The following is a 14,913-nucleotide window of genomic DNA, read 5'->3' on the forward strand; positions in this document are numbered from 1 at the left end:
TATTTAGATATTTCTTATAGTTAAGTAAAGTACTTTAGGTTCTTATAGTTAATAAAGATAGTAAAGGGGGAGGCTATTAAGCGGAGTTCTACTAATTATACCTTAAGGCAAAAGATAATAATAAGGAGTTCCTTATTGTGTATAATATAATTCTATTCTATATCCGATAAGTAAGTAGAATAGTATATAATAGGGTAGAGTATATTATCCTCCCCGACCTATAATAGATAGCTACTAAAGGCTATATTAGAATTATCTGCCTTAAGAACTATCTCTTTATTTAGGTCCTATTAGGCGAGAACTAAAGACGATATAAAATACTATTTAAGCGCTTAGAATACTGCCTTTTCTTCGTCTAACTATTAGAATAGGACCCCTTTCTTTATTAACCTAACTAAAGGGTCGATAAGGCAGGAGAAATCTAGGATAAAGTTGCGGTAGAAGTTAATAAAACTAAGGAAACTATAAATGCCTTTTAATTTTATAAGTGCTTCCTAGTTCTAGATAGCCTTAATCTTTTTGGGGTTTAGGCGGATTTCCTTTCTAGCTATTACGATATATCTTAAGTATTAAACCTCCTTTATTATAAAATTGCACTTATTAAAATCTAAATTTAGGCCGGCTTTTTATAGTTATCGAAGGATTTCCTTAATGCGCCCTATATAGTCTGCTTTTATTCCCTTAGTATAGATTAAGATATTATTAAGATAGGCAGTTGTAAAGTCTCCTAGTATATTCCCTAAGGCCTTATTAATATATCTTTAGAAAATTATAGGGGCCCTAGTTAGGCTAAATAGCGTAATAAGCTATTTAAATAGTCTGAATCGTATATAGAATACGATTAAATATTTATCGCCCTCTGTAATATATATCTTATAGAATGCTATATATATATCAACTTTAGTAAACTATTTCGCTTAGGATAAGGATTATAAGGTCTCTTTAATTAAAGGGAGGGGGTATTAGTCTTAGACTATAACCTTATTGAGGGCCTAGTAGTCGATGCAAAAATACTACCTATTATTCCCTTTTCTAGCTAGTAGGACTAGTGCTACTGCCGATAAGGAGCTTATGCGGATCTATCCTTTATCTATTAAGTTAGTTACTTATCTTCGAACCTTAAGTAAGTAGTCTTATAGTATATTATATAATAGGCCCTAAGGTAAGTCTAGTTGGCTCCTATCTGTAGTCTTTTTGAGCCGGATATAATAGTCTAATATACCCTGGTATAGAGGGAGACCGGAAGCCTTCTCCTTATTAAAGAGGTCGGCGAATTCCTATAATTCTATTAGGAGTACTTATAGCTCTTGCGATTATAAAGCAGAGTCTTAATAAGGTAGCAGTATAATATAGAGGATATATATTATCTCCTATAAGCTTATTGTAATAAAAGAAGTTAATCGGTCCCTAGAGCGTTTCGCCTGCTTTAGTATACTATAGAAGACCGAGCTAAAGATATTTACTATAGTCGGACCTTATTGCCTTTTTATTAATTCCTTAACGATAAGGCTACCTATTAATCCGATCTTTAATTAATATCGCTTTGCCTATAGTATAATATTATAGTGCTTTATCTAAAGCATCCTAAGGATAATATCGCGGGTAAGGCCTAAGATAATATAAAGTATAACTATAGACGGCTATCTATCGATATTAATTACTATATAGACAATATAGGTAATAGAGGAATGCATTACCTTATATTCTCCTAAATAGCTCTAAATATCTATTACCGTTCCGATTTCCTTATATTATAGCAGGCAGATAGGTTAGAGGCCTAACCGTTATACTATCTTTTCGCTTATAGTGCTATAGTAATTATATCCTAAATCGATTAAGGTATTAATAAAGGTATAGGATTTATATAAGATTAATACTAAAAAGGGGTATCTATCTATTCGTTTTATAATCTCTTTTAATTCCTTTTATAATTAGGCTAGGGTCTATATATATATCTTAAGCCTTCTAATGAGACTAAATTTAAAGGCTATTCTTTTTCTTAATCTTTATTACTATTTTCGACCTCTATAACTTATAAGTCAAGTAAGGCCACTTTAGCTATATTAGGTCGGATTGCCGGCAATAGGTAGCATATAAATATCTAATGATTAGGAGAGCTATACTAAAGATAAAGACCTTTTTTCTTACGATCTTTATACCGTTTTTTAGAGACCTATATTGCTTTAAGCATACGCTAATTACCCTTTGAGTCTAGCTTATTAATACCCGATATTTATATATCGCCCTTAAAATCCCGGGTATATATCGGTCGGGAATAGGTCGAATCTATATAGTAATTAATAGTTAAGCTAGTCTTAATATTAATAGCAATTTATCGGTAATAATCTACTGCCGAATAATAGTTATAATAGGAGACCCTAAGGCTAATAATCTTATTAGCTATACGAGCGTTAAGCGCCAATCAGAGGTATTTAAACTTAATTTCTTTAGGCTAACCGAGACCGCTAATAAGCGTAAGTTTTTCTTTAAATCGTATAAAGAAGGCGGCAAAAGGTTCCTTAAGGCCTTAGCGTAAGGAGTATTTAAACTTAGTAATAGTGCGATCCTATTGGTATAGGTCTTTAAAAAGACATTAGAGGTATTTAAAGAACTTTATTATATTATAATTGCAAGCCGCACTATTCTTAAAAAAGGCCGCGACCTATAATTAGACTATAGACGAAAGGTTCTAGAAGATAAATATCTATTAGGTCTTTTCGTCCCTAATAAATTCCTTATCGACCTCGAGCTTATATTATATAAAGGTCTGCTAGGCTATAAATATAGCCTTTTTGCCATTAAAGGGGTCCCCTATCGGGATCGGCTTACGTTTTAGCTGGGTATCTTAAGCTATAGGGAGGGGGGCGTTCTATTATATAACTAGGGCCGGTTAAGGGGCGGCTTAGGAGCTATTTAATTAGTTCGCGAGGAGGGTCTATAGCGAGGCGGTAATAGCAGTAAGGTATTGCATATTAGTCTGCATCTGCGCCTCTATCTATTATAACCTTAATGCGAGCTGCTCTACTCGGGTATGTATATTATATTAGGGGCGTTATAGTCTTAGGTTGTCTATACCCGTTTCTCTAGGTATACTCATCTCGATATCTTATATAGCCTGCATTATCGGCTCTATAATATAAGGTTATAATAGCAAGGCTGAGAGAGTCTATTTAAATATAAAGGACTAGCCCTAGGGCTACTGCGAATAGGCGTCGAATGAATATATTAAATAGACTAAGGAGGAAAGAGAGAGGGCCCGAATAGGGGCCTCTAAGTAGCCTATTTATATTCATACGTAGCACGGGCCGAGTCCTTAGCGAGCCCTCGTAACCCCGTGCCGATACTCCTGAGGCTAGTCGCGGGCGCAGCCCGAGTCCTAGCCACATTATGGCGCGGGCGTAGCCCGAGCCCGTGACACCAGTACTGGAATAGTAGGCTATTTGTATATTCATTGGCCAAGGTAGTATGGCGCCAAGCTGTCCTCCGGCGATGGTGATCCGCGTTGATTATTAAAAGTGTCTGGTTGTACTATAAACCTGGTTATAGCTCATCCCTTTTATAGGTGCTAAGGTGCAGCCTTTATATTGGGTCCACTTTTTTCTCAATACCTAACGGCTAAACGGGTACCTCCTTGGCAACTGGCACCGCCGCCTTTTACATATTACTGAAAGCCTTATACTAGAAATTACGGTATTTCCAATAGAGCTAATAAGTTACATCTTAAGCCTTAGTACTTAAAAAAAACGCGTATTTAGTCTGCTTTAAAGACTATGAAATTTAATAGTCTAATAATTAGGGTATACTAGGGTCTATTTTTAAGTCCTGTGCTAATCAGTGGTAATCGCCTAATAGTGTAATGCATCCTTTAACGTACGGCTTTCTATTGGCTTAAACCCTGGTCCGCTACAAAAGCTGCACCTTAGCACCTTCAAAGGGACAGGCCGTTTTGCGTCTTACCAAGGACTAGATAGATTGGTGGTGATTGGCTGGTAGCTCAGGGGAGCGAAAGGGGGAGTTCATCGGATTAACTTTCCAGCGACCTCTGATTAAGCAAAGCTGTGCCGAAGGTGCAGCGTGCGCTACGTAAGTGCGTAAAGCGTGCCTTCCAGCTTTGCTTCTTTAATGAGAGGCCAGGGGTGCTAAGCCACCACAATTACTAGCCACATGTCATTCAAGCCAGCGATCTGATTGGTCTAGAGGGCACTAAAACGCCCCTATTGGCTGAAAAACCAGAGCCGGTACGTATCTTTATGGATCTGGTACGTACTCTTAAGAGGCGTAAATAAGGCTGTTGCTATAGCATTTAGTATTGCAAGAGGTCGGGTCTATACTTAATTATGACAAGGTGGCGGAAAAGAGACGCAGAAAGCTACATCGTCGGCTTTATGTAATGCTTTCTAAGTAGAGGCCCGCTGCAGGCGAAAAAGCCCGCTGCAGGCGGAAGCTCGCCGCAGGCGGCCCCCGGCAGGGCCCCTAGAGGGCCCCCGGAGGGGAATAATAAAAAATGCACTATGTTAAAATATTTAAGTAAAAAGAAGGTAGTATAAAGGCGGTAAAAAAAAGGCAGTAAAGGCGGTAAAGTGAGGCAGTAAAAAGGCGGTAAAAAGGGTAGTAAAAACAATAGTAGTAAAAAAAGGCAGAATAAAGGCGGTAAAATACGGCAGTAAAAGATAGTAAAATAAGGCAATAAACAGGCTGTAAAATAAGGCAGTAAAAAAGGCAGTAAAAAGACGGTAAAAAAGGCAGTAAAAGGCGGTGAAGTGAGGCAGTAAAAAGGCGGTAAAAAGGGTAGTAAAAATAATAGTAAAATAAGATAGTAAAAAAGGCAGGGCAAAGGCGGTAAAATACGGCAGTAAAAGATAGTAAAATAAGGCAGTAAAAAAGGCGGTAAAAAGATGGTAAAAAAGGCAGTAAAAGGCGGTGAAGTGAGACAGTAAAAAGGCGGTAAAATACGGCAGTAAAAGATAGTGAAATAAGGCAATAAACAGGCGGTAAAATAAGGCAGTAAAAGGCGGTGAATTGAGGTAGTAAAAAGGCGGTAAAAAGGGTAGTAAAAATGATAGTAAAATAAGATAGTAGAAAAGGCAGGGCAAAGGCGGTAAAATACGGCAGTAAAAGATGGTAAAATAAGACAGTAAAAAGGCAGTAAAAAGACGGTAAAGGTAAAATAAAGTAGTAAAAAAAGCAGTAAATAAAACAGTAGCTAAGACGGACTAATATTTACCCGCCTGGCTACTCCGCCTTGGCACCTTAGGGCTACCGCAGCTTTGCGCCTCCTACGATGCCGATAAATTCGGCGCGTCGGCCTAGTTAAGTCGATCCAGCACCACCTTCCACTTTCGCCCTTTGGTTTGATCTTTGGAAACATGTTGGGCACAGCGCTCAGTGTCATGCCTCCTGGTCAATGGCTCAAAACTCGCATCATGGCGCCGCGTCTTTGCAAGCGTGCATTTTCTCTTTTTTCCCAAAAACCAACAGCACCTGCGCGGGTGCTGTCTCATCCGATTGAAGAAGAGCTGCTCCCAAAAGAGCGCTTGAAGCATTTCCACGCCACCCACCCAGGCCAAATTCTCGATGGCAGATTCAAGACGATTGCAAAGATTGGTTACGGGGCTGGGTCAACTGTCTGGCTGGCAGAAAACCTGTCGTAGTAAGAAACACCCAAACGCCTACTGCGTCACATGCACTTACTCAACAGCGAACACCAGTAAGAGATGGTTCAAGTCTTCCATTCCTCGCTATGTCACCATTAAGATCCCTGCTACAGATATAGACTCAGCTGCAGAGCTGAAGGTTCTGAAGCTCATTGCAAATGCCAACCCTTTACATGAAGGTCTTGGATGCATACGGACTCTATATGATGCGTTTGACTTACCAGGCGAACATGGGACACACCACTGTCTTGTCTTGGAGCCTATGAGGGAGACTCTTTTTACTTTTCAACAGTATCTGCCGCGAAAAAGGTTAGGATTGGGCATCTTCAAAGCCTACATGTTCTGCTTGCTTCAAGCGTTGGATTACTTGCACTCCGAGTGCCATCTAATCCACACAGGTAAGTCGGCCTTGTCTAGTAGCGCTTTCTCAGTATGTCGCCAATCATGTTTCTAGATATTAAGGATGATAATATCCTGATTACGTTTGAAAATGATTCTGTTCTTAAAGAACTGGTCGACTTCTCCAAACATAATCCTCAACCGATGCACATACGAGAGGAAGACGGTCGTGTTACATATCTATCTCTTGGTCCAATTGACGGCTGGGAAAAGGGTTCTATGATTCCCAAGCTTGTTGACTTTAACACCTGTTTTCATGGACTTCCCGACAACGCTGGCCGTACAAACCCCATCCAATCTCACCGATATCGTTGCCCAGAAGCAATTCTTGGCGGAGGTTGGTCATACAGTGCCGATATATGGAATCTCGGCTTGATAGTGAGCCAACTCCAGCCTCATACAAACGATAGTCTCTAATGGTTGCAGATGTGGGACCTACTAGAAGGCAAGAGTCTGTTCCACCCCGCAGGCGAGGGCGGCGAGTATGACGCTCATGTTCACCTTGCTCAACTAGCCTCTGTCTTGGGTCCTCCCCCAAAATTTCTTGCTAAAAGAGAGCAGTTGTACCGGACGGTTAAGCTTGATTTTGAGCTTGTGAATCGACAGGGTAAAAAGTGCAACACCGTGAATGACTTTTGGGGAGGGCCATTTTTCGACCAAGACGGTATGTTTCGGGAAAAGCTCGGGGTCACAAAAAGTCGCCATCTAACAATCACGTAACAGGCGGCCTCATTCGAAGAGACCTAATCAAGGGAGGAATGGGGCTACATAGTACGGTTACTGAGCTGGTCGGCGAGGACAAGGAGGAGTTTCTGGACTTTGCCTTGTGCATGCTGCATTGGCTCCCGGATGGGAGGAAAACCGCCAAAGAGCTTTTGCAGCATCGTTTTTTCGACAAAAAGGGAGGTCGCGACCCGCGATCAAATGGCTACATGGATTTTGTTGAATAAACAGCCTGGAGACTGCTGGGATAAGGGAGTGGCCTCGCCAGGATGCTGCATGGGCGCTGCTGAGACAAGCGGCTTCTAACCGGGCTCCCGGAGCTAATTTGCCATTAATTGTCTTCGGTATGTCCTAGCAACCATCTTGTTGGCGTTGTTGGAATATCAATGGAGTGTAGCTGAGGCAATACATGGTGACAGTCATCATGCTATCTCGCCAGAACTTGGAAGCCATCCTGCTCACAAAGGAGCTTTTGCATCGGACCATGACGAATGCGGCCTTGAGATATGTGCATGCTCTGTCAAGCTGCTCCAAAACGCTGAGGAGATAGTCAGCCGAGAATTATATCGTACTGAGAAGCTGAAGGGACGAGGAATTACATGATTGCATTGGATTCTGAGTTTCGTATCTTATATGGAGCAAAGCAGCTGCATCACATCAGAACAGCCGGTACATATCAAGCCATCGGTGCCCATCACTATGCCAGGATACCATCTGTGCAGTACAAACTGGTATTCGCATCTGGTTGACGAGATACCTGTCTGTATTCGATCACCCTCCGCAGTATCCTTACCATCCGTTGGAATGGCGTGGCCGGACCCGACTGGGTCTTCACCCTGAATATAGTCACGCAGATTCTTGGCGGTCTTTGGCCCAGGCCATGACGTGTTGCACTGCAACTGCGTCAGGCCGGCAACTGAACGTCAGGGTCATGCGGTTTGAAGCGGAGTTGGGCCGCGACGAAGTCCACGGCGAGCAACTCGTGGCATTGATCCAATATAGTGGCCCTAGTACCGGCCAGCTGCGCGGCACGATGGACAAGACCGATTTCGCATATGCTTATGCTACCATCAGCTTTATTCACGCCATTTATATACTTCCTGTGCTGGGTGATGCGGAAGGCAAGTTTCTTGGATGCTTATTACATTGTGCCAAATGACGACTCTGACCCTTGCGGAAAGGCTGAAGGCTGCAATCTCCAAGTGGCGCTATTGAGCGTCCGGGCGCCAATGCGACGAGTATGAACACGAGCTTTCACAGCCACTTCAAATGCGAGCCGCCTAGGACGCCCCCAACGGAGTTGGCGATGCCTCCACCCACCATGGTATCTAGGGCCGAGCAGTGCGATTTCAATCGATGGTGCCGCTGAACTCATGCTGCCGAATGTGGTGCTGTCATGTTCACATGGTATATCGCGATTTGCCAACGAATTTTAAGCCACAGGCATTTGCTAAATCGCGTGTTCAAGGACGTGGCTCGTATGGACTGTAGATGAGAGGGAAAGTGGGAAATGTAGGAGTGCATCCCTCGTGCCACCCCTGCTTTACCCGCCAGGTTACAACGCAAATCGCAAGGGGGGCCTCGCTTCAGGAAAGGTATTGCCATCCGCTCATCCGAGACTGCACCCATTTCAGACTCGGTTAGCGGCGCCAACACAGCTGCCCCGGGTGACATCAAGGCGTGAAATTAAACATTAGTCTAAATCGTCTACAGCCTACTGCGGCCTGGTGCAACTGTCCACCTTGATCTCGCAACCAGACTGACTCTTCTTGTTGACATCACTAAACTCATGGACACTACGCGGCGAATAAGAAAGGTTCCCGTACGCGCTGCCCCCAAAGTCCAGATACCCGCTGATGTACTCATACGGTACCCTCTGTATATCAGCCGCGGTGCCGACCGCCCACACCGACTGCATCCCTGCGGAGGGGTTAGTTCCCAACAACACTAAGCACAAGGAGGAAGCATTGACGGCGGCACATACCCATAATCATGTGTTGCAGCGTGTGGCAATGAACCATCCAGATGCCCGGGTCCGAGACGCGGATCCTCCACATCCGCCACCCCGCGGGCTGTCCGGCCCCCGTCTTGGCCGCATACCGATACAGAATCGAGGTGTCGCGCAGCGCAACCCGGTAGTCCATGGCGGCCAGCCTCTTCTCGTTCTCGTCGGCGTCGTACAAACCATCTCCGCTGCCGCCCTCAAGGACATGCTGGCCGTGGGCGTGCATGGGGTGCGCGTCGACGCCGCCGTTGTTGCTCACCAGCGACCCCGTGTTCTGGAACACAATCTCGAGGACCTCGCCCACGCGGGCGGCAAACAGACCCGTGCGGGGGTCCCAGCCGCCGTTGCGGACGGCCGCGTCGTAGTCTGGGACGGCCGCATCTCCGCGCTTGTAGATGTCGACGAGGGCGGGCGAGGAGAACGAGTTCTCCGTCCAGGTCTGGTTGCCCATGTTCCAGATGATTTTGCCGGACGCCGGGTCGGTGAGCTGCGAGACGGGGATGACGACCCTGCGGGTGACTTCGGCGAGGGTTGGGCACCGGGCGCTGCGGGCGTCGAGCGGCCGGAGCTGGTACTCTAGCCAGTTGGTGTCGAGGGCGGGGAGGTGGACGGGCGAGACGGCCGGGACGGCTGGGAGGGGCGCGTCTTGCGCGTAGCGCAGAACCGCGAAGCCCGTGTAGGTGGTTGGGCGGGATTGGCTTTCAAACTGCACCAGGTACGTCTGCTTGCCGGCGGCCCGCAGCTCCTCGGGCGATTTGGCGCGGAAGAGGACGTCGTACCGCTGCCCCGACGCGATCTGCACGTGGCCCACCGAGACCGGCTGGACCCATTGCATGCCGTCGACCTTTACGACCGTCAGGTTGTCGTGGGCCTCGAAGGCGATGGAGAGCAGCGAGAGGCCGGTCGCGCCGATGAAGCGAAGCAAGTACGTCTTGCCGGGGTCGACGTCAATCACCGGTAGCCGGCAGCTACGGCTCGGCTGGGCATCCGCCGCGTCGGCACCGACGCCCACCCCGTTGAGCAGCACGCCCTGGGTCTCGCCACTCCATTCAAACGGGACGTGGACCAGGCCGTCCTCAATCTGCTTGTCGGTCTTATTGAACAAGTCGCTCCACAGCAGGATCCTCTCCTCGTCGTAGGAATGGGGCGGCGGCGCGCACGATTCCACCACCAGGGCGCCAAACACAGTCAAGGCCTGCACGCCCACGTGCGAATGGTAAAAGTACGAGCCAGCCTCCTCGTCCGTTACGTAGATTTCGTAGTCGAAGAAGCGGCCCGCCTCGATAGGCCACTGGGATCCCTTAGGGCTGCCGTCGGAGAAGATGGCGGCGCTTTGCGCGAGGCCGTGCCAGTGCTGCCAATAGGGGACCTTAGTAAACGCACGACACATGAGCTGGTAGGGGTTGGACAGTGCGGTTTCATACCATTGTGAGATTGTCGTGGGGCATGTCGTTGTACACGCGGATCCAGGTGCTCCGGCCGGGGGATATTCTGAGCTCAGGACCGGGTGTGGTGCCGTTGACCACGGCGGACAGTCGCTTCTGGCAGCCAATGTCGATAGTCGCAGCCGACACTCTGAGCACATGGTCGGGCTGGAAGTCCTGGTGGTGGACTGGGGGAAGCGCGACCGCGAGCGGCAAGAGCCAGAGCGGCAGGAAGCCGGGACGCACCATGGCAGATGGTCAGGCGAGCGTCATGGCCGCGGGACTCGACAGGACCAGCGGCGGAAGGGCCGTCGCCATTTTTAACATGGCAGCAGGTTTTGAGCTGCTGAAGGGAAGAGGGAATGGAGGGAAATTGCCAACTCGTAATGGCATTGGCCTAGGGCGTCGCGGCCTTGGCTTGTGGATGCCTGGAGGCATCGGCTGCGCGGGCCTGCGTAGCCGACGAAGCTCGCGGCGTCTGACTCGGGTGTCTCGGCATTTCTGCTGTTGGAACCTGGCATTATTGGCGCATGGTTTCCCCCCCCTGGGCCCTGGCTGCCAGACGTTCCGATGGGCTGGGTTCGGCAGCAGAGCGTTGGATGACGGGTCAAATCATCAGAGCCGCCAGACGGCACCTGGGGGCTTTGCAGCAGCAGCAGTCCACGCGTGGGAGCGACGGGCATACCGTTGGATGCGCATCTTTGCGCGAGCAGGAATGTTGCACGCGAGGACCGGGTATTGGATGCGCGCTATGTTGAAATAGTTCTACGCGCGATGAGACGCACGGTCCTCAATGTTGAAATGATGAAGAAAACGCTAAAAGTATTTTTGCGCAGAAAACGGCGTGGGAGGGTACATCTGCCGTCTTGAGCCTAGCCGCTTCTGTGGGTCCTCAGGGCTAGTGCTGTGGGTCGGTGGGGCTTGACACCTGTCTGGCCAGCCAATGGCGCTTAGATAATGGCGTGAGCCGGGCTATAAGAGTTCCGTTCGGCGCTCCGGAGCGGGATTTTGCACGCCGCGCCCCGCTTTTGCCCTGCCGGTGAGATGCTCGTTGGAAGCCGGTTGGGGTCGGTCTCCCGGCGGGCCCGAAATTGCATGGTGCCTGTACTTGACACTCGGCTTTTGAAAGTCCCAGGTGCGGCGCCAGTATTCGCTAAGGCTTAGTGTCAGGAAGCGTGCAGAAGATACGGTAATATTGAAAGAAGATAACGAGCACCGGCTGACCGATACTCGCTGCACCAGCTATTTATAGTGGGAATGGGGGGTAGCCCTAAGGGGCTACTGTTCCCTCAGTTACATGTGCCACATTCCAGCCGGACATTCCCGACATTACGTAAGAATCCACCGATATCCCCGTCAACACTTTTGTAGTGTGTACCGTTGCATAAAGTGCCGTCACGACACGCAAGTTTATTTTTCATTCTGGCGTGGTTGGCATTCCCCAACGCACACTTGCTGGTCACAATTCCACGTCAACAAACTGTCGTCGGGTATCAGCGGAATACTATTTGTGTCTCGTCATAGAATTGAGTTTTTCTTCCGTAGCATCCAAGTTGATTTGTCGGTTACATCACGCCGTCCTGGGCGACACTCCACACTCCGCAGCTATTCCGCCCATGGTAGCATATTGCCACTCATGTAAAATTGATTTTTATCCACAAAAACAATAAGAAAGCATTAATTTAGAAGTTGTACAAAAAAACTTGGCTTGGCGTTGAAGCATTTCTCATCACAGGTCCCGGCCCGTGTTCAATTTTTAATAAGAAAAAAAGAAAAAAAATAAGCAAAAAAAAAAGTAGAAGAAGAAGAGGGACCAGAAAAGAGAGCGGGAAAAAAAAAGGGGGGGAAAACCCGTGCAGCCATTTCATAACGCCTCCGTCAATCACGCAGTCGCACCTGCTCCCTCTTTTCGGATATCCGCCGACGTAGCTGCTCGCTCAACCCATAGCTCAGCGCATTCACAAGCCCGATAAACTGCGTAGACGACTGTAGAACCACCAGCCACCTGGGCGAATTCCCCAGCGACTCTGCAAGCCGGTTTGCGATGCCTGGTATCCAGAGCACAATGTAAGCGATGGGATATCCGTTGAGGAAGAGGATCTTGCGCAGGTCGCTTTTTCTCTGGGCCATTTGCCGGTTTTCCGGCGTGCAGGGGTTCGCGGGGACTTTGAGAAACGGGGCGGCGCGCTGGCTCCGGAAAGCATGTTTGAACCAGGGCCTGGAGCCCCCGGCAGCGGCGGCTGGCGCTGGCGCTGGCATTGGCTCGCTGCGGGAATCGTGGGGTAGAGAAGCGCGGGAGAATAGGGGCTCCGGGCTGTCGCGATCGTGCGTGCCGGCGTGCTTGAGCAGGTTGAGCTCTTGCTGTTGCTGTTGCTGCTGCTGCTGCTGCTGCTGCTGCTGCTGCGGAGGCCAGGTGTTTGACGCGAGGACCGTTGACGCCGTGGCGCTGGGCATGAGCTTGCCAAAGACTCTCTTGACGTGGATGTAGACAATGGTGTAAATGGCAACGGTCGTCGCAAAGATGGCAATGCGCCAGCCGTGGGTGAGGGTGTACCGCAGTCCGAGGTATTGCGGCCTGATCCAGCACCAGTTGCCGTCGACGTAGCCGTATGCGCCTAATACGAGACCGACGGTGCCTGCATGTATTTTATTTCCAAGCGCGGTTTTGTAAGACTCAGCTTCGGGTGACCCGCCCAACGGCGCTTCCAGCATGGATGGGAAGACTCACCCGTGATCAAGCCGGGAATCCAGGTGGCCACGCAGAGCAGGACGCTCGTCCTGGTGGACGACTTGACGATGCGCTTGCTCAAGGCCGCCACGAGCACGACGACGGAGATGAGGAGGACGCTAAAGTCGACCGTCTGGACCGAGACCTGGCCGACCCACGCATTGGCAAGGCAGGTCCTGCTGGCAGCCGACTGGGTGGTCTGGTGACCCGTGGCAAGGATGTAGCTGCCGGAAAGGGTGTTGTTGAGGCTGTTGATGCAGTCTTTGCGCGATTTTACCGGGTTAGCAGGCCTGCGCGGCCTCGAGGGGGGACGGGTCGGGCAGGACGCACCGGCTATCAGCAAATTCAAAATGAGCGAGTGCCGAAAATGGTGCGGCGGTGGGTACAGCGCGTGCAGGACGAGGACGATGGAGGTGGCCGTGAAAGACAAGGCGGAGCCGATGAGCGTGGGAATGGCAACGACCTTGTATATAGCCATCGGTTCGGTGACGACGGGGTTCCCAGCGACGGGAATCCGCAGCGACGGGAGAGGGAATCGTGCTTCTGGCCCACGGCCGGACAGGTAATCGATGGGGGAGCAGGGCAGCCTTCTAATATTCCTGCGGCAAGGACTGCCACCGGCGAGGATGGTTGCCGGCGCTAGCTGCAACTTGCTGGAGGCCAAGAAACAGGGTCGATAACCAGGCTCGGGGCATGCTCTTGCAGCCCCGCCGGGCTTACAGGTGCTGCTATTAACCCGTCATCCGGTGCCGTTAGAGAGCTGGGGGCTTGCCGGGAGAGGGGGGGGGATTAGAGTTCAAAGTGACACTGCAGAGAACGATGAGCTCGGCCTGCCGGCCCCATGGGATGCCGGTCGCAGACGCAGCAAGCGAGCTGTGAGGGCGTTGGCAGGTGGCCGGAATCCGGAACCTGCAAAGGCGGCCAGCCAGCTGCCCTCGGTGCGATCTACTTGACACCGATGCAGCTGCAACAGCGACGGCGCAACCCTGAGGGGGCGGGGCAGCACCGCCTGGACACAATGTACGGAGTATACACGGGGACGTCTGCCCCTCCATGACGAGCAGGGCTCGCTTGGCCGCGGACGACGGGTCGCATTACTAAGTTGCTGGTTGGTGAGATGCTGCAAGTGTGGCTAGCTGGGCAGATTCTGGAATTCCCAGGACGAGCCGGGCGCGGCGCTTTGGCGGCGCCACCGCATGTCGTGACACGTGCTGGGCCCACTTGGCCCCAGGCTGGAAGGCCGCAGCCCGCAATCGGGGAATCGAGATGCCGTGTCAAGTGCCAGCGCCAGTGCGCCAAGCCGGCGACAGGTAGTCTCGGCATGCGACCGATGGGGCAGGCAAGAACGATCAGTCAAACGGGTGTCTGACTCGGTACGCCGCTGCAACGGGCTTCGACTGGTGGGGGCAGCTCCCCGCCAGTCCGCCCTCTGCAGTTTCTTTTAGCCTGGCCATTCGAGCAGCCACGCAAATCAGATGAGCCTGGCCTCGCATGGGCAGCCAGAAGCTTTGACTTTTGGGGCTAGTCCCAGTCAAGTAAACAGTGCTCTCCGAGCCACCCGTTGCCGCCATGGCCGATGCCTACGCCGCCTGAATTAATTATATCGGCTTGGGGCCAAAATAGTGGTTTGTAGAAGGGTGTTGGATTGTTCTAGCTAATATAGATAGATTCTCCACTTTTCCATATCCCTTCCCAACACGCCGAAATGGCAGAGCAATATAATGGAAACACGCCGGCTTGCAGCCCGCATTTCGCTGGTGCACAGGTCTTGTTGTATAACCATGACGCTGGTGAAGCACATCCCCCCCCCCCCCCCCCCCTCCCTATTTATTTATTTATTTATTTTTCTTTTTTCAAATGCACGTTACCCCTACTACTTTCCAGAGTCAAGTTATCTTCTTTTGTGAGTTTTGCGAGTCCTCGTTGAAGCAATGCTATCCAGACGCGTCACTCTTGAACAGGGCAGAGCCTTGTAATAGC

General features: G+C 49.7%; 3 protein-coding genes across 3 annotated transcripts; 1 reads left to right on the top strand and 2 right to left on the bottom strand.

The window, feature by feature from the left end:
* Positions 1 to 5,366: 5,366 nt before the first annotated feature.
* Positions 5,367 to 7,003, top strand: UV8b_08277 (uncharacterized protein; the record flags this gene model as incomplete). Its single annotated transcript, XM_043145774.1, has 5 exons — positions 5,367 to 5,650; positions 5,709 to 6,052; positions 6,109 to 6,431; positions 6,480 to 6,717; positions 6,777 to 7,003. 5 exons carry the CDS (start codon positions 5,367 to 5,369, stop codon positions 7,001 to 7,003), a joined length of 1,416 nt encoding a protein of 471 aa, XP_043001709.1.
* Positions 7,004 to 8,490: 1,487 nt separating this feature from the next.
* Positions 8,491 to 10,454, bottom strand: UV8b_08278 (uncharacterized protein; the record flags this gene model as incomplete). Its single annotated transcript, XM_043145775.1, has 3 exons — positions 8,491 to 8,696; positions 8,761 to 10,135; positions 10,206 to 10,454. 3 exons carry the CDS (start codon positions 10,452 to 10,454, stop codon positions 8,491 to 8,493), a joined length of 1,830 nt encoding a protein of 609 aa, XP_043001710.1.
* Positions 10,455 to 12,083: 1,629 nt separating this feature from the next.
* On the bottom strand, positions 12,084 to 13,411 carry UV8b_08279 (uncharacterized protein; the record flags this gene model as incomplete). The annotated part of the gene is made up of 3 exons (XM_043145776.1): positions 12,084 to 12,841; positions 12,934 to 13,194; positions 13,264 to 13,411. 3 exons carry the CDS (start codon positions 13,409 to 13,411, stop codon positions 12,084 to 12,086), a joined length of 1,167 nt encoding a protein of 388 aa, XP_043001711.1.
* Positions 13,412 to 14,913: the final 1,502 nt, after the last annotated feature.

Source organism: Ustilaginoidea virens, chromosome 7 (genome assembly GCF_000687475.1).
Source record: "Ustilaginoidea virens chromosome 7, complete sequence".
Lineage (NCBI taxonomy): Eukaryota > Fungi > Ascomycota > Sordariomycetes > Hypocreales > Clavicipitaceae > Ustilaginoidea > Ustilaginoidea virens.